This window comes from Anomaloglossus baeobatrachus, chromosome 4 (assembly GCF_048569485.1).
Source record: "Anomaloglossus baeobatrachus isolate aAnoBae1 chromosome 4, aAnoBae1.hap1, whole genome shotgun sequence".
In the NCBI taxonomy this organism is placed as follows: Eukaryota; Metazoa; Chordata; class Amphibia; order Anura; family Aromobatidae; genus Anomaloglossus; species Anomaloglossus baeobatrachus.
In genome coordinates this window covers 619,098,250-619,117,966 of record NC_134356.1, presented here as the reverse complement: position 1 = coordinate 619,117,966, position 19,717 = coordinate 619,098,250, and the positions used below count along the sequence as shown (strand labels likewise).

The 19,717-nt window shown below is 48.9% G+C and overlaps 1 protein-coding gene across 3 annotated transcripts in view; it reads right to left on the bottom strand.

Annotated features, from left to right (window-relative positions):
• OGDH (oxoglutarate dehydrogenase) overlaps positions 1-19,717 on the bottom strand; it is a 161,160-nt gene that overhangs the window by 73,241 nt on the left and 68,202 nt on the right. Inside the window, exon 5 of one of the 3 annotated variants that reach the window (XM_075346268.1) lies at positions 6,139-6,183. The exons of the other annotated variants lie outside the window; for them this stretch is intronic. Within the exon in view, the coding sequence (XP_075202383.1) occupies positions 6,139-6,183 (45 nt within the window). The remainder of the gene's footprint in view (positions 1-6,138; positions 6,184-19,717) is intronic. 3 annotated transcript variants of the gene reach the window in all.

Sequence of the window (19,717 nt, the reverse complement as noted above, 5' to 3'; positions counted from 1 at the left end):
CAGAGAAGGTGTGATGGCGTTCAGTGGTGGGGTACATCAGTGGAAAGAGCAGGAATATGGCACCGACAGACATGGGAGAACGGGAGAGGTGGGTGGAGAACGCATCACACAGTATATGGGGTCATGTTTTTAGAAAATATGGAGAAAATTTGCAGGAGTGAGGTGACGGCACATAGTTGGGGCAAGGAACGGGACAGGAAGCAGGTGACGGGGACAAGCAGCATGGTAGGTGGGGGGTAGAAGAGAGACGTTAATCTTCAGCTGTCCTGAGAGTACGTTCATTTCATCTTTCCATTATAGAATCAGTATAATCATAAGCGTCACACTACTCAATGACTACAGAACAGATATACAGCAAGAAAACAGGACTAAAAACCCAATTCAGCAGCTGCACCCTTAGCAATGCTATGTGATGTAAGAAAAACCCTCCAGACCCAACTATAAAAGGGTAGTGCAGGATTAGAGAAACATGGCCGACAAACTACATTACATCTGTCCATGAGCTGGGTGCGATACTGCAACTAACCTCTAATAAAGTATCTCAGACCAAGCTGCAATACCACACACAGCCTGTACACATGTGTGGCACTGTTCGGCATACCAGCAGCAATGTTTCTCTAATTCTGTAACCTTGAGACACCTAATGTGCCACATGCCTTACTGACTGGAGCAGTTTGCCGCTGACTGTACCAACATCTAGGGCAGGGGTGGGGAACCTCCGGCCCGCGGGCCGTATGCGGCCCGCGATGACCTTTTCTGTGGCCCCCGGGGCACTGGAGCAGATTCCCAGTGGCTGCGGTGCTCGGGCAACCCATCTTGTCTATTGCCGGGAGACAGCACTGGGGATGGGACTTCCTCCCTCTGGCTCCTACATGCTCCCTGTGAGATTACAGCTAGAATCAGAGTGATGGGGGAGGGGCCTGTACGGGACATAGAAGGCTGTATAGTGCTGTGCGTGTTGCCTCTCACCCTCCCGTTCTGTGCTCGGCTGCTCAGGTCTAGGAGGTCTTTTCTTGGAGAGAAGACGAGAATGAAGCCAGCCCTTGAGCTGAGCTGCTGCATCCATCACTTGTGCTGCACCTGATCTTACAGGGCACCTAAGCAGCAGGTACTTATATCTGCGCTAAGTGTGTTTATATCTAATATATACCACCATATATCAAATGTATTTGTGGCTTCAGTGTCCAGCGTCTGTTGTGTATACATGTGCGTGTGCTGTGTATACGGCTTGTGCATGTGCTGTGTATACGGCGTGTGTGCTGTGTATGTGCTGTGTATACGGCGTGTGTGCTGTGTATGCGCTGTGTATACGGCATGTGTGCAGCATGTGTGCTGTGTGTGCGCGCTGTTTATACGGCGTGTGCTGTGTATACGGCATGTGTGTGCTGTGTATACGGCGTGTGTGTGCTGTGTATACGGCGTGTGTGTGCTGTGTATACGGTGTGTGTGTGTGTGTGTGTGTGTGTGTGCGCGCGCGCTGTTTGTTGTGTTTGGCACTTAATAAAGTTTCATATTGTAAGGTTTATTGGTATATCTAATTAATGGTGTGCACATGTTTACATGCAGAGCTTTTTTTCTTCTCCTTATGTACTGTGTATACGGCATGTTGAGTGCTATGTATGGCTTGTTGAGTGCTATGTATGGCTTGTGTGTGTGCTGTATACGGCGTGTGAGTGCTGTGTATGGCTTGTTGAGTGCTGTATATGGCGTGTGAGTGCTGTATATGGCGTGTGAGTGCTGTATATGGCTTGTGTGTGTGCTGTATACGGCGTGTGAGTGCTGTGTATGGCTTGTGTGTGTGCTGTATACGGCGTGTGAGTGCTGTATATGGCTTGTGTGTGTGCTGTATACGGCGTGTGAGTGCTGTGTATGGCTTGTGTGTGTGCTGTATACGGCGTGTGAGTGCTGTGTATGGCTTGTGTGTGTGCTGTATACGGCGTGTGAGTGCTGTGTATGGTTTGTGTGTGTGCTGTATACGGCGTGTGAGTGCTGTATATGGCTTGTGTGTGTGCTGTATACGGCGTGTGAGTGCTGTGTATGGCTTGTGTGTGTGCTGTATACGGCGTGTGAGTGCTGTGTATGGCTTGTGTGTGTGCTGTATACGGCGTGTGAGTGCTGTGTATGGTTTGTGTGTGTGCTGTATACGGCGTGTGAGTGCTGTGTATGGCTTGTGTGTGTGCTGTATACGGCGTGTGAGTGCTGTGTATGGCTTGTGTGTGTGCTGTATACGGCGTGTGAGTGCTGTGTATGGCTTGTGTGTGTGCTGTATACGGCGTGTGAGTGCTGTGTATGGTTTGTGTGTGTGCTGTATACGGCGTGTGAGTGCTGTGTATGGCTTGTGTGTGTGCTGTATACGGCGTGTGAGTGCTGTGTATGGCTTGTGTGTGTGCTGTATACGGCGTGTGATTGCTGTGTATGGTTTGTGTGTGTGCTGTATACGGCGTGTGAGTGCTGTGTATGGTTTGTGTGTGTGCTGTATACGGCGTGTGAGTGCTGTGTATGGCTTGTGTGTGTGCTGTATACGGCGTGTGAGTGCTGTGTATGGCTTGTGTGTGTGCTGTATACGGCGTGTGAGTGCTGTGTATGGTTTGTGTGTGTGCTGTATACGGCGTGTGAGTGCTGTGTATGGCTTGTGTGTGTGCTGTATACGGCGTGTGAGTGCTGTGTATGGTTTGTGTGTGTGCTGTATACGGCGTGTGAGTGCTGTGTATGGCTTGTGTGTGTGCTGTATACGGCGTGTGAGTGCTGTGTATGGCTTGTGTGTGTGCTGTATACGGCGTGTGAGTGCTGTGTATGGCTTGTGTGTGTGCTGTATACGGCGTGTGAGTGCTGTGTATGGTTTGTGTGTGTGCTGTATACGGCGTGTGAGTGCTGTGTATGGCTTGTGTGTGTGCTGTATACGGCGTGTGAGTGCTGTGTATGGTTTGTGTGTGTGCTGTATACGGCGTGTGAGTGCTGTGTATGGCTTGTGTGTGTGCTGTATACGGCGTGTGAGTGCTGTGTATGGCTTGTGTGTGTGCTGTATACGGCGTGTGAGTGCTGTGTATGGTTTGTGTGTGTGCTGTATACGGCGTGTGAGTGCTGTGTATGGCTTGTGTGTGTGCTGTATACGGCGTGTGAGTGCTGTGTATGGCTTGTGTGTGTGCTGTATACGGCGTGTGAGTGCTGTGTATGGCTTGTGTGTGTGCTGTATACGGCGTGTGAGTGCTGTGTGCACTATACAGTATCTCCTGTGCATGTGTACTATATATGACCAGTGTGTATCGTGGGTGGTGTAAAATAGGACAACTGTGTCAAGGCTGTGTGCAGTATACGGCCAGTGTCAGAGCGGTGTATGTACAGTGTCTCCTGTTTGATATATATGATTTACCAATCTGCGCTTCAAACAAAGACAAACCTGGAAAAGCAGTTGTGAGAAGCAAACATCACAGCGCACCAAAGAGAATCATCTACGGCCGCCACAGTAGGGGTATAGGGGAGAGTTAATTGTTTGACTAATTATAGCCGGGTCATTTTCAAGTCGATAATTTTGTGCGGCCCCCGAAGGTTGGTATAATTTTCCAAATGGCCCCCGGCAGTAAAAAGGTTCCCCACCCCTGATCTAGGGGGTCACTGCATCCTTAAAAAAATGACGTAATTGCCCAAGTAGGTTCACTGTTTTTAGATTTTTATTTTCTTTAAAATGTTTCCAGGTATCTAGAAAAAGATTCAAATCTCTTTTCTCAGTAATCTAAAGAACACTGAATGAAATGATACCTTAATATCTGCGATCCGGTGTCTTTATTCACATTTTTCTTACATGTAAATGAGCTGTTAAGATCTTTGGGCCGGACATAGATCTTCCTGAGAAACTGCCTTCAGAGCTTATTTTAAATAAAAGGAGGCATTACCAGTGTGAAACATGTAATGACCAACAGTCTGCTCTCATTATCACACACAGTTCTGCAGTGAGATCAGAGCTAACAAAAGTACAGCAGAGGTGAAGTTTGTCTCATTACAAACACATTTACACTTGTTCTCTCATAGTGCTGCCAGCTCTGCTGCACAGCTGTGCCGGATTATAACCAACACAGTACAGCAGAGTTGAAACCTTGTCCGATTACAAACACAACAATCACATTTGCTCACAGTGCTGTTAGCTCTCCTGTACTGCCCTCCCCACACTGTCTGCCTGTAAGACGGAAGCTGAAGCACTGTGAAGAGGACTGCAGCTGCAGATGTGTTTGTAATGAGACAAACCTCACTTCTGTTGTACTGCTCTGTTGTACTGGGTTAACTCTGATCTCACTGCAATTATGAGAGCAAAGTGTCAGTCATTACATGTCTCGCACTAGTAACGCCTCTTTTCATCTAAAATCAGCTCTGGAGGCAAATTCTCAGGGAGATCTCTGTCCGGCCCATAGATTTTAACAGCTCATTTGCTTATAAATGTGGATCACAAATATAATGGTAACATTTTTTTCAGCTTCCTATGACCTGTATGCCCATATAGATGGCATAGGAGAGTGACTAGCCTATGACACCGGTCCTTTCGGTCCTGCTCCCCTTGATGTATAGGTCTTTTCCTACACACACAGCAAGAGATCTGTCACTCAGGGAAAACGGAGCAGTGGAAGCCACCGGGGACCTGCCTCTCGGAATAGTCACAGCGTGGCCTGGTCCATGCCAGCTTATAAAACTATGGGGTTTTTTTGTACATAGTACATCCTATAATGCTGTTTTTACCCTCAGTGTGAGCGATACATGGAAATGGGCTGAGCACCGAGCGTACCCAAGCACAGAGATGCTCGCATGAGTGGTGAGCAGATGTAAAGCATCCGAACTCCAAATTTGAACACAGATTTTTCGTAAAGTCTGCGTTTGGTACGAACCCCAAACTTTACAGTTGGGGGTTCGCTGACCTCTAAATATTAGTTTTGTCCAGAATGTGCTTATGCATGTATGTGTATATTAAATAAACAATAATTTTCCAATAAACTAGAAAGCCCCCTTTACCCTTTTTTGAGGACTATCTCACATTTTAGCAGAAGAGTGATCCCTGAGATGGAGCTTACTGGTTATATAAGTAACTCGCTCAGTAATCTGATGTAATGATTCCTAATGTCCTTCCTAGGAATAATACATCTGGTCTCTGGCGAGGACGTCTTGTCTCTGCCGCCTACAAAGTTCACTTTGTATTGAACCCTACAGAGTACAAACATTCACATCACCCGGGGGAACTGGCACGCACACAACCAGGATTTGGCATAGTCCATCAGCTGAACAATTGACTCTACATGTGATATACAGTGCAGTATTACCGGTCCCCGCACTCGCCAGGAAACGTCCATGCACCGACTCAACACTCCACATTTACAGGGTATGTGCACAGTGACCTGATTGGTGGAATTTCATATCGAAATCTATAGAAGATGCTGCATATTACAGGTGGAAATCTATGGCAGAAGTATATAATCTACTGTGCATTTGCCCTGTGTGGTCTGCACAAACCCTTTATCAGTCATAGGCCGGGTACAGAAGTCTACTGATCACACAGTGTGAACACTGCCCGATGTAGCCAACGTGCACATTAGTGGTTTCACATACAGAGCTAAGGTCCGTGTGGACGAAATTGCATGCACTAGTGTGGTGCTCGGTGCAGTCCCAGCACCCATCTAACATGCTTTACATGTAGCCGGTGACTTCTGAAATTTGCTGGCCTTGTGTGAACCCGGCCATACAGTGCACTCACACATCGGCTCTGCTTTGTGGGTTTCGCACAAAAAGAGCCCCATTGTATCCACATTCCTCTAATATTTAGATATGGTGCCCTGCAGAGTACAGACCTCATATACAGCAGCCTGTATTCCGCCCATCATAATATTGTAAGCTCCTATCCAAGTTTACAATGTACGGAATACAGGCTGCCGTAAATATCGCCCCTACGGCAGTAACGAGGAAAACAGATTCCCCGCCCTGCTTACCGAAACACTGCAGAGGGGTTAGGCAATTGCTTCCTTGACGCTAAATCACAAAAGCTGTGGTTACAGGTGGGACTTCAACAAGACAGACAGGTGCTCGGGAGGAGGAGAGGGTGAGGGGAGGGTATGAAGAGAAGGTAGCGAGGGAGGGCTGTTAAATAAAGGAGACTTTCCGTACCTCCCACCGTGAGAACTCGAAGCCGATCCAGGAATGCTGACAGGTCTGAGTGTGTTAGGAGAGCGCAGCACGTGGGGAGTTGGGGGTTAAAAAGAGGAAGAGCGCAGCATGGGGAAAAGAGAGGAACTTTTAAATATAAAGTCTCAACAGCGCACAAAAGGGGCTCATACAAGCCGCAAGCCATCTCTGCAACGTAACCGGGAGAGAAAAGAAAACAAGCAGTCAGGCACGTCAAAGCTTCCAGCGTGCGGCTGCAGTCCCATCCTGTAATGTGCACACTGCAGGGTAATGCCCACAGACGCCCATAGATCTGCAGAGATCTATGGCTCCAGCTTCTTATCCCAGTGTAAGAAGCCTCAGGAAGAATACTTGCACTTCACACACATTCACACACGGCTGGAAGAAGAGAACACAGAAAGGCCACACGAGAGGCATTCTCATCTAGGTGCTACCCCTTTAAGACAAGCACATGAACTCATAGAAGTCAATGGACATTTTCTTTTACATATCTGACAAAAACTATGCTGGTCGGTCTTGGCGTATCGGACTAGACTGTTTTGTGGACATAATCATGTGAATAAGGCCTTAGCCTTTGTGAAGACCACATCTGAGACCTGTGCTGGTTTCACGGTCACTGGGTTTCTGGATCGGGTCTTCTGAGCTCAACTCCGCAGCCTCATGAGACTGATGGGATCTGGTCCGGAGACCCGGGGCCGGTCTGGACATGGCCTCCATGAAACTCAGATGTACCCTGAGAACTTTCCAGACATACACTTCCAGCTGCAGGCTCTGCGAGAGACAACTGAATGAGCAATGGTCTAGGAACGTGTCCGAGGCAGCACACCTCGTCGGCAACCCGGTTGTTGTTACCCATTCACTATTTATATCTCCTAGTAATTTTTAGACTTCCAACAGAAAATGCGGCCATAGAAGAACCTTAAACCCTGCAGTATTAGGATTTATCAATATTACTGATCTGTAATATAGAGGCTATAGAGATTTATGGACCTATAATGTATGGCAATGTTGTGACTTTTGGTGTTCTTGTGCCACTTTTATCCAGCTCTGACAGAGTGGGCATAGCTGGGTGGGGACAGGGCGTGACAACCGGACAAAGTGGGTGAAGCCAAGTGAGGACTGGGGACAAAGGAATGGCAACCGGACAAAGTGGGTGAAGCTAGGTGGGGACAGGGGTGTGACAACCAGACAAAGTGGGTATATCAGGGTGGGGACAGGGGCATGATATCCGGATAAAGTAGATGAAGCCAGGTGGAGACAGGGTTGTGGCAACCAGACAAAGTAGGTGAAGCCAGGTGGAGACAGGGGCACAGCAATTGAACAAAGTGGGCATAGCTGGGTGGTGAGAGAGGCGTGGTAACCAACCTTTGTCAAATTCATGACAAGAGGTGGTATAAAGCATAAAATCTTACTCCAACAAGGACTGGAGTAAGATTTGTGGCAGAATGCAGACTTCTTAATTAATCAGAAGCCCCGCACACCACATCCGTGAGAATCGCTGGTCTTGATGAATCAGGGCCATTGAGATTTCGGCTTTAAATAGGACCGGTGACTTGCCATAAGTATGTATTCTTTTACCTGTTCTCTTGAATCTGGTGGTGCTTTTCTTTTGTTTCTGCGCCTCTCCATTTCTGAAATATGGTCCTCTCCTCTCTTTATATACATCTTGTCCTGTTGACCAAATGGGTGTGATCCTCAACTATTCCCTGGGGACGTCTTCTTGAGGACCACACCTACTTGGCTAACCAGCTTAAATCCACATAAAGGGAAATGGGGGCCATAGCTCAAGAACAGACAGGCGCGGGAAAGGAACCAGGGGGGTTTGCTTTAAACAGGTCCAGATTTAGGTAAAAAAAACAAAACAACTTTGTGGCAAATGACAGTCCTAGTTAACCCTTTAAATGCTTCTTAATGATGCCTTCTTATACCATTAAGATCTAGATAATTGCTGGTGACTGGACATATACCCTTCTCTGTGTGTCAGGGACGTGCAATGGCCGCTGTCTGTATATTCACCTCAGTATTTTGTGCCCTACTGAGGTTTCATGGTTTCTTTTTATGAAAGATCAATTGTTTTCTACAATAAACCTATTTGGGGGGAGACTCACCTGCGCTGGGTCCGGATGTGACACATTCTACTACTCTCCACCTGGGTTTCTACCTTGATTCTTCAGAAGGAGTCTAAATGCTTCACACACGACCCTGCGGATCCTCTTTCAAGTATTTGGTAGAGAATTTTCCACACCAAAACTCCACAATTGTGCTAGTGAGTGGGGTATTTGCAGATATTATATAGTGAAAATGAAACTCTGCTGCCGTTTCTAGGCATGTTGGACATTTTTCACATCAGCAGCTTAACTATACATTTCTAATTGGAAGCATTTGCTAATATTATTATACCTCCTATATATTGGGATGGGATCTTGGAGATGGGAATAATCCTTTAATAAGTTACAAAAGAGATAACCTGTTATAAACCCATGGGACTCATAAGTCCAGAGCTAGCAGAAGATTCATAAATAAGGGGCTGTCCCGGATTAAAGCAGCACTCCAGCGGTTTTTTTTTTTTTACTGCAACAATGGAGCGGTGCTTTAAATGCAATGCCCCTTTCCTGTCTTATACTCACTTGCTGCCGTCTTCACCTGTTTCCAGTGTTGCTCCGGTCAATCGTCTGTGATTTGTGACCTGTCGGCAGCTCTAGTGTTTCAAGGAGCCGTAAGTCACAACTCAATGCAAGTCTATGAGAGTCAGGTTTTGGCTTTCATAGGCTTGTATTGCGTGAGAGCTTGTGATGTAACTTCTGACTTGCAGCCAGTCAGAAGTTATGGGCACAAGATGGCGCTGTGGGACAAGAGCGGTGTCAATAAAAAGTTGAAGCCACTGGAGAGTGAGTATAAGACCAGGGGCAGGAGGTTTTGATTTAAAAGTACCATTACAATGCTGAAAAAAACCCAAAACACTGGAGTGGTGCTTTAAGAAGGAAAAAAAAAAAGATTTTCTTCCAGCCCTAGCTGTTCACACATTGTGAACGTTGTGTGTAGTACTGAAGTTCAGCCCTAAACTGAAGCACCATTTACAGGGGTGGAGTTGGTTTTGTATAATACTAAATCTGTTCCTCCAAAACTAGACTGTCCTACTCCTACTACTCTAAAAATAAATGCCACTTTGCTCAACGTGACAAGGTGTCTCCAAAGGGATTGTCCCACCTGTCACAGAGGACACGTCACCAGATTTCACAATACGTTCTGCATACATCGACCCATTCAAGGGCTGTTTTCAGCTGTAAGTTTCTAATGCGATCGGGGATAACATTTAAACTTGAAAACACCCTTTTAAGGGGTTAATAACTTTCCAATCTCTGGGGCTCAGATCACCGTGAACCCACCGATCTGGAGAAATGGGGTTTTGAGGAGGTTGAATGGAGCGGAGGTCAATCATGTGCAGTGCCGCTTCATTCATTCTCAATGGGAGAGCTGGAGGTTGCTCAGCGGACGCACAAGTAATATTATATATATAGAGACACACACATGTATATATCTATCTATATAATACAACATACATATGTAACACAGACAAACATGGTGTAAAGTGAAACTGACTCAGTTGCCCTTAGCAACCAATCAGATTCCACTTTTCATTCTTCACAGACTCTTTGGAAAATGAAAGGTAGAATCTGATTGGTTGCTAAGGGCAACTGAGTCAGTTTCACTTTACACCATGTTTGATAATCCTATTACACATACTGCCCACCTACTTTTGGACCACCCTGTGTGTGTATATTATATATATTATATATATACACATACACACATACATATATACATATATACATACATACATTCCATTTGCTAATCAAATATGGGTGAAAACAGGGTGACAAACCTTCACACTTCTGGGCCTTTACTTTATTCCGTATATATATATATGTATATATGTATATATATATATATATATATTTTATATATATATATATATATATATATATATATATATATATATATATATATATATATATATATAATATATATATATATATATATATATATACACATATATACACACACACACACAAATATACATACAGTGCCTACAAGTAGTATTCAACCCCCTGCAGATTTAGCAGGTTTACACATTCGGAATTAACTTGGCATTGTGACATTTGGACTGTAGATCAGCCTGGAAGTGTGAAATGCACTGCAGCAAAAAAGAATGTTATTATTTTTTTTTTAAAATTTTGAAAAGTTGATTCAGAGGGTCATTTATTATTCAACCCCTCAATCCACCAGAATTCTGTTTGGTTCCCCTAAAGTATTAAGAAGTATTTCAGGCACAAAGAACAATGAGCTTCACATGTTTGGATTAATTATCTCTTTTTCCAGCCTTTTCTGACTAATTAAGACCCTCCCCAAACTTGTGAACAGCACTCATACATGGTCAACATGGGAAAGACAAAGGAGCATTCCAAGGCCATCAGAGACAAGATCGTGGAGGGTCACAAGGCTGGCAAGGGGTACAAAACCCTTTCCAAGGAGTTGGGCCTACCTTTCTCCACTGTTGGGAGCATTATCCGGAAGTGGAAGGCTTATGGAACTACTGTTAGCCTTCCACGGCCTGGACAGCCTTTGAAAGTTTCCACCCGTGCCGAGGCCAGGCTTGTCCGAAGAGTCAAGGCTAACCCAAGGACAACAAGGAAGGAGCTCCGGGAAGATCTCATGGCAGTGGGGACATTGGTTTCAGTCAATACCATAAGTAACGTACTCCACCACAATGGTCTCCGTTCCAGACGAGCCCGTAAGGTACCTTTACTTTCAAAGCGTCACGTCAAGGCTCGTCTACAGTTTGCTCATGATCACTTGGAGGACTCTGAGACAGACTGGTTCAAGGTTCTCTGGTCTGATGAGACCAAGATCGAGATCTTTGGTGCCAACCACACACGTGACGTTTGGAGACTGGATGGCACTGCATACGACCCCAAGAATACCATCCCTACAGTCAAGCATGGTGGTGGCAGCATCAAGCTGTGGGGCTGTTTCTCAGCCAAGGGGCCTGGCCATCTGGTCCGCATCCATGGGAAGATGGATAGCACGGCCTACCTGGAGATTTTGGCCAAGAACCTCCGCTCCTCCATCAAGGATCTTAAGATGGGTCGTCATTTCATCTTCCAACAAGACAACGACCCAAAGCACACAGCCAAGAAAACCAAGGCCTGGTTCAAGAGGGAAAAAAATCAAGGTGTTGCAGTGGCCTAGTCAGTCTCCTGACCTTAACCCAATTGAAAACTTGTGGAAGGAGCTCAAGATTAAAGTCCACATGAGACACCCAAAGAACCTAGATAACTTGGAGAAGATCTGCATGGAGGAGTGGGCCAAGATAACTGCAGAGACCTGTGCCGGCCTGATCAGGTCTTATAAAAGACGATTATTAGCTGTAATTGCAAACAAGGGTTATTCCACAAAATATTAAACCTAGGGGTTGAATAATAATTGACCCACACTTTTATGTTGAAAATTTATTAAAATTTAACTGAGCAACATAACTTGTTGGTTTGTAAGATTTATGCATCTGTTAATAAATCCTGCTCTTGTTTGAAGTTTGCAGGCTCTAACTTATTTGCATCTTATCAAACCTGCTAAATCTGCAGGGGGTTGACTACTACTTGTAGGCATTGTATACATACATACATATTTATTTTTTAATTTCAAATACTTTTAATGTGTTCTACATTTTTTAATTAGTCCGCTTAGGGGTTTTGATCACCTATTGCATAAAATATAGGGTCATTCCATGTCAAGTGGACCAGTCGTCCCCACTCGACCTTCTCCGATTTTGCTGAAAATTTATAAGGATATACATGTATGTTTGAAAAGAGGTTCTGTAAATTTTTAGGGCCAGATCTCAAATACATTGGGCTCTGTTGACCTTTCACTGGAGGTCCCACCAAATTTTTGTACTGGGCTGCAGATCCATCGCTGAAGCAACAATTCCAGACCACTTAGACTGAACATTATGGCTTGGGAACCAACAAAAGATACCCAATATTAGGCTTGGGATCCTAGGCAAAGACACCCAACCTGAGGCTTCGGAACCTGCGATAAAGAGACCGCCCGCGACTTGCCTTGCATGGCTATCGGCCATGGCTCCTAAGCGATGGGGCTGCCAATTCTCGAAAGACAGCATTATTACAATTCTTAATAGGATTATAAGACCAATTCTTAGTGAATTGGTTGTGGTATAACCACCATGGACCAACGCAAGGGTTTGAATACCATTCATTGCGTATTAATAAATAACACCAGTTCAGTGGCATTTTTCTTTTCTTAAACTGAGAGACTCCAAAAAAACCCCCAATGATCCTTGTAGAGAAAAATGTGCTCTTTCTAATGATATCAGAATTAATATATTTTAGGGGTACCCTTTTTGAGAAATTTGACCTAAAAATAGGTAAAATTCGGTTTTTTAAAGTTTTTCATCATATGTGGGTGTGAATATTTCCACAAATACATATGCTTTGACCGTGATATTGCAGCAATGCAAAGTCATGTAGATGTTTGGTGTACAGGGCAAAGCACCAGTTACTATTGGTTTTTGGTCTCGAGTTATGTATGGGCAAAGTTAGGCATAAATTTTATGCGACACGTTTTACAAGCTACTTTGACACAAAATTGCGGCCGAAATATTGTTTTGTCATAGCCGGTAATAATTTTATCGCGTTTAGCAGCAAAAGTTGAGCTAGTATGCCAAATTTCAGTATCATAGCCAGTATAGAACTCTAATTGCTATGTGCCAATGTTTGCAAAATCCTCTTAGCTGAAGCCGCAGGCTTGGTGGACCCTCCAGTGAAAGGTCAACAGTGCCCAATATATTTGAGATCTGGCCCTAAAAATTTACAGAACCTCTTTTCAAACATACATGTACATCCTTATAAATATTCAGCAAAACCGGAGAAGGTCGAGTGGGGACGATTTTTAAAACTGGTCCACTTGATATGGAATGACCCTATAATTGTAGTGTAATGTCAAACGGACAGGCTTCACAATCTCATGGTGCATGGGGCCAATGGCCATCAGGAGTGACAGCTGCCATGCAGAAGCCTATTAGATGCCGCCGTCATGCTTGACAGTGGCATTTAGGAGGTTAAGCTGATGGGTACGGAGCCAGCTCTAATCGCATCAGTTACTGTCAGGTGCAGACTGTGTAACACAGCCGGTATCCACGCTCTATACAGCCGACATGCATGTCCAACAGATGGGTTAATAAATCGGTCTCTTAGACCTGATGAAGCCATTGTACTTTCGATGAAAATCTCTCTTGGAATAGCTTAGAGTCTTCAAATTAAAATGATGATCTTAGCAGCTTATGCCAGTTTTAATAACAGGACACTTCTGTGAGGCAAATCCCGGGATATGAAGATGAATTATGACTCCAGTCATAATCCCTCATCACTCCCTGGCAGTGCCCCCTCCCTTCTTGTCCTCAGTGTTCCACTTACACCTCCATGGCCATGTCCTGTGATATGGAAATTAGGTGGCTTAGGGACAATGGACACAGGATGACTCCCTGCCGTGACCCTGTAGTGGGGGCTGCTAGCTAGTTAGCAAGGCTATGGAAATAGCCAGACAGAACGACTCCAGTAAAAAATGGTTCATATCTCGCAAGCCATATTTCCGATAAATATGGCAACCATAAAAATGGTGTCTCCGCATGCGGACGATGCCGGCACACCCTTTTTATGGGAGCAGGACATTGGGAAATGCCCCAGGCGTGATATCAGCCAATGGGGAACTGGCAGACAGGTCATGAGTCCCCTCGTTCTGTAGCTAAATTCATAACTGCCACAATGAGAGCATTGGCGTCCGCCTACGACGCTCCCAGGCAAAGTTATGGCCCATATTCCATGTTGTAGATTGTCCATAACTCAAGCCAGGGGTGGAGCAGTGCTCCCCCTGAGGTCACTAAGGTAGGAGGGGACCTGGATCTGCCCAGGTTGATAACCCTACTTCGGCCATTTTCCAGTGTTCTTTTCGCTGGGGGCACGTGTAGGAAACATCTGTGGGAAGGATCCTAGAAACCTGGGTACAGCGCCCCCCTGTGGCCAGACGCAACAAGGTAACTGCTGGAACTGTGTATGCCTGTTTGTAACCCATGCTTTGATTGTAACTGTACTCTGACATATGTATATTCTGTAGATTCCCTATTGTATATATTGTAGTTTCTAGTGTGCTTTAGGCTGATTAAATTATATAATTAATCTTGGGCTGTTCTGTTATCTCGATCTTGAATCCCACGTCTGTGTGTTCGGCTAATAGTTACCGTAAATCGGTTGGTGGCAGCGAATTGTGCCAAGGATTATTGTGGGGAGGCCAGTGAGATTCGGGGAGATTTTATATATTCCGCCCGCGGAGGTCGGGGAATATATACCTTACTCTCACCGGGGACCCTTCAATAATCGGCATAAGTAGTATAGCGGCCTCCTTGCTTATTGTCGGGCAATTCCATAATTGGCCTGACTATAAGAGGGGCGCTAGAGAGCGCGTCACGTGCTCTGTCTGTCGGTCGGGAGGTATAAAGGAGGGGTGACCCCCACTTGTTACCCCCCGATTGTGACGTACTGGTAGCCAGCGCGGGGGATTTCTGAGTGACCCCCCCGGTGGTTTGTGACATATTGGTGGCATAGCGGTGGGATCGAGATAATAGTGTGTGTGAGTGTGAGACCCATACTCCCAGACACTAAAGACTGCCTGCAGCAGCTGTGGCTGCTGGGGTCTTCAGACTAGCTCAACACTAGAGTGTCAGAGTGCAGATACTGTAAGGTGTGTGGAGGCATCAGGTGTCAGTTCTGTGTCAGTGACCAAAAGTCTGCAAGAATGGCTGATGGCACCAGGAGCAGAGCTAGGCAACTGGCCAATGCTAAAGCAGGAGCCGAAGAGAGGGAGGACGGTGCTGTGGGCAGTAATGAGGAGGTTGCCCACGAGTCCTCCAGGAGCTCGACGCCAGAAAACCGTTCTGCAGAGGACAGCGCACAAGCTGGCAATTATGGACAAGATGAGGAGCAGCTCACCCAAGGGTCCTCAACGAGCCAGATGCCAGCCCTCCGCTCTGCAATGGACAGTGAATCACCAGGCTCCGCAGCGGGCCGCAGATCACCACATGCCATTCCACCGAGCCTGGGAGGCTCGGATAGCCTTCTTCAAATGGCTATGGCCCTTCTCCAGGCTGGAGACCAGGAGGGCTACAAGGAACTCCTGGCAGAGCGCAGGGCAGAGCGGCAGGCAGCGCGTGACGCTGAGGCTGCGGAGCGGCACGCAGAGCGTGAGGCTGCGGAGCGAGAGCGGCAGGCAGCGCGTGAAGAGCGAGAGCGAGAGCGACAGGCAGACCGTGACTACCAGCTGCAGCTAGCTCAGCTCCGGCCCTCATCAGCCACACGTGACCTTCGAGACACCAAACTTCCAAAGGTCCGTGTTGAGGACTTCCCAGTGCTGGAGAAGGATGGAGACTTGGACTCTTTCTTGACTGCTTTTGAACGGACTTGCTTGCAGCACCATCTGGACAAGGACCAGTGGGCCAAATACCTGACCCCCCGTTTAAGGGGTAAGGCCCTGGATATCCTTGGGGACTTGCCTGCTGAGGCAGATCAGGGCTACGACACCATCAAGCGGGCCCTGATCCAACAGTACAACCTCACTCCAGAGTCCTACCGCAAGAATTTCCGGAGCCTACAGAAGGGACCAAAGGACTCCTGGGCTGACCACCGGCGGGCACTTGCCCGAGCTGCCGACCACTGGACCCAAGGCCTGCAGCTTTCCACCGGACCGGAGATCCTGGACTTGTTCATCACGGAGCAACTCTTGTGGAACTGCCCTGAGGATCTCCGCCAGTTCATCCGAGACCAGAAGCCAAAGGGGTCCACGGCTACAGCTGCCCTGGCCGATGACTACACCAACAATCGGGCCCCTGAGGCCAGGAGAGCAGCCACCAGCAGCACCTGGAGAGGGGGTAAGATGAACTCTGCGACTGCCCCACCTGCCCCTAGACTGCAGGGGGTGTCCCCCTCAACTCCCCTCTCCAGGCCCGTGGCAGAACCAAGACGGTGCCACCAGTGCAACCTACCTGGACACTTCAAGGCCATGTGCCCTCAGCGTCCCAAGGCCCCGGCTCCGTCCCCGTCCCAAGGGCCGCCCAAGGTGTATTGTGTGGGTGGGGGTGGTGGTAGGTCCCTGGACAGCTTCCAACCTGTCACCGTCGGCCGGTCTGTGACCATAGGACTGCGAGACAGCGCCTCGGAGGTGACTCTGGTGCGGCCTGAGATGGTGTCCCCCCAAGACTTGATCCCTGGAAAAACCCTCGCTGTCTCCGGGATTGGAGGCACTGACCCGGCGCTGCCTGTTGCTGACATTTATGTGGACTGGGGCGCAGGGCGGGGGGTGAGGGAGGTGGGGGTAACTGATCGGATCCCTGCAAACGTGCTACTTGGGACAGATTTGGGGCAGATAACCTCCCAGTTTGGGCCCCAACCAAGGGCTGAACCTTCAGCCAGTACTGACATGCCTCCGGACAATGTTAATGTGTTATCTATGAATGATGTAAGGGAGGAGGGAGTGAACTCTGATATTTCTGCTTGCATAGACACCATAGACACACACTCAGCTGCAGCTGTGACAGGGGAGGGGGTCAGAGAAAGGTGTGACAATGCCTCTACAAGTAACCAGCCTGTGAGCTGGGATCTGTTGCCCTCTGCAGGGATAAGCAGAGAGCAGGGTGCTGCAGGGGGAGGACCAGTGTGTGGGGTGGGGGCTACCACAGCAAATGTGGGGTCCCCAGAGATTTCACAGCGGGGTTCTGTTGCTGCAGGAGGGGAACAGGCAGGTGAGATTGGGGCCGGTCCAGGAGCGGAAGTGCTCCCAGGTAAGATCTCGGTGCATGGTTCCCCCACAACCGGGGTGTCAGGAAGCCAGGTAGGTCTGCCTGAACCGGCGACTTGGTCAGGAACGGAGGAGGAGCAGGCACGACCCACGGTCGCAGCGGCTGTGGCCGCTGTCACCCGCAGTGGGAGTGCTGGAAGCCAAGGGGCCTCCCGGAGGTCCGATAGCTCTTCCCCTTCTGACCAAGTGGCAGCCGAGTCAGGTGGAGGCCAGGACACAGGTCCCGGGGTACTGACTGAAGATGTGACAGTCTCGTCGATTCTGGCCACATCTAGTCAGGGGTTTCAGGCAGCGTTAGAAGCTGACGACAGCCTGAAAGCTCTTAAGGAGCAGGCGGCACAGCCTCCCTCGGACTCGGACCCGGAGCGAGTGGTCTGGGACCAAGGACGGCTGTACCGGGCCACGGTCCAGCAGGGTTCACCGGAGGCGTGGCCCAGGGACCGACAGTTGGTGGTACCCTATCCGTTCCGGACGGAGTTGTTGCGGATCGCACATGAGATTCCGATGGCCGGACACCTAGGGATCGCTAAGACCAAGGCCAGGTTAAACCAGCATTTCTACTGGCCAAAAATGGGGGCCGATGTGGCTGCCTACTGCCGTTCGTGTGAAACCTGTCAGAGAGTGGGGAAGGCGGGGCCACGCCCCAAAGCCCCACTAGTATCTCTGCCAATCATCGATGAGCCTTTCAGGAGGGTGGCTGTGGATCTGGTCGGCCCGCTGGCCATCCCCAGCAGCTCCGGGAAACGCTTCCTACTGACGGTAGTGGACTATGCCACCCGGTACCCAGAAGCAGTGGCCTTGTCGTCCATTCGGGCTGACAAGGTGGCCACCGCATTGCTGGAGATTTTCTCCCGAGTGGGTTTTCCCCAGGAAATGCTCACTGACCGGGGGACCCAATTCATGTCCCAGCTGATGGAGGCCCTCTGTAAGCAAGTCCAGGTGCGACATCTGGTGGCCAGCCCGTACCATCCACAGACTAATGGCCTGTGCGAGCGGTTCAATGGCACCTTAAAGCAGATGCTTAAGATGTTGGTCGACTCCCATGGGCGTGACTGGGAGCGGTATCTCCCACACCTGTTATTTGCTTACCGGGAGGTTCCACAGGCCTCAACAGGATTCTCACCGTTTGAGCTCCTGTACGGGCGACGTGTGCGGGGCCCCCTGGCTCTGGTGAAAGAGGCTTGGGAAGGGGATTTGGCCACCCCTGGAGTGTCGGTTATCGAGTATGTCATGCGCTTCCGGGACAAAATGCAGGCCTTGACGCAACTGGTACACGACAATATGGCTCAAGCCCAGGCCGATCAGAAGCGTTGGTACGACCAGAACGCTTGTGAGAGGACCTACCAAGTGGGTCAAAAGGTGTGGGTACTGGTCCCCGTACCACAGGACAAGCTTCAGGCAGCCTGGGAAGGCCCATACCTCGTGTACCAGCAGCTCAACCCTGTAACGTACCTGGTCACCCTGGACCCTGCCCGTGGAAGGCGGAAGCCCTTCCATGTGAACATGATGAAGGCACATCATGAGCGGGAGGCATGTGCGCTCCCAGTGTGCAACCTGCCCGAGGAGGGAGAAGCGGAAACCCTCTTGGATATGCTAGCCCAGGTTAGGGCAGGCGGATCCACTGAGGATGTGGAGGTTGGCCACCAGCTCTTGGAGGACCAACGGTCCCAGCTGTGGGCCACCCTACACCCCTTCCGGGGGTTGTTTACCAACCAGCCCGGAAGGACTGACTTGGCTGTCCATCACGTGGACACTGGGGATCATCCCCCGATCCGGCGTTCGGCATATCGGGTCTCCCTGGAGGTGCAGCAACACATGCGCCAGGAGATTGACGAGATGCTGAAGCTGGGGGTGATCCAGGCATCCAACAGCGCTTGGGCCTCGCCTGTAGTCCTCGTCCCTAAGAAGGACCGAACCACTCGGTTCTGCGTGGACTACAGGGGGCTCAATGCGGTCACGGTCGCCGATGCGGACCCAATGCCACGCATCGATGACCTGCTCGATCAGTTGGCCGGGGCTCAGTACCTGACCATCATGGATCTGAGCCGGGGATATTGGCAGATCCCCCTGACTCGCAAGGCCAGGGAACGCTCTGCCTTTATTACCCCATTTGGACTGTACGAGTCCACGGTGATGCCATTCGGGATGAGGAATGCCCCTGCCACTTTCCAGCGGATGGTCAACACCCTGCTCAAGGGACTTGAAGGGTACGCGGCCGCGTACCTAGATGACATTGCCGTCTTCAGTCCCACCTGGGAGGACCACCTAGAGCATCTAGCACAGGTGCTCAGGCGGATCCACCGGGCAGGTTTGACCATCAAGCCGGGAAAGTGTCAGCTGGCCATGAGCGAGGTCCAGTACCTCGGTCACCGGGTAGGCGGGAGAACACTGAAGCCCGAGCCTGAGAAAGTGGAGGCCATCGCATCCTGGCCCACCCCCAGGACCAAGAAGCAGGTGATGTCCTTCTTGGGGACCGCTGGGTACTATAGGAGGTTTGTTCCACGCTATAGTAGCCTGGCAAAGCCCTTGACGGACCTCACCAAGAAGAAGCTGCCCTCTGCAGTCGATTGGACAATGGACTGCGAGACAGCCTTCCGGGCCCTAAAGGACGCCCTGTCCAGCCCGCCCGTGCTACAGGCAG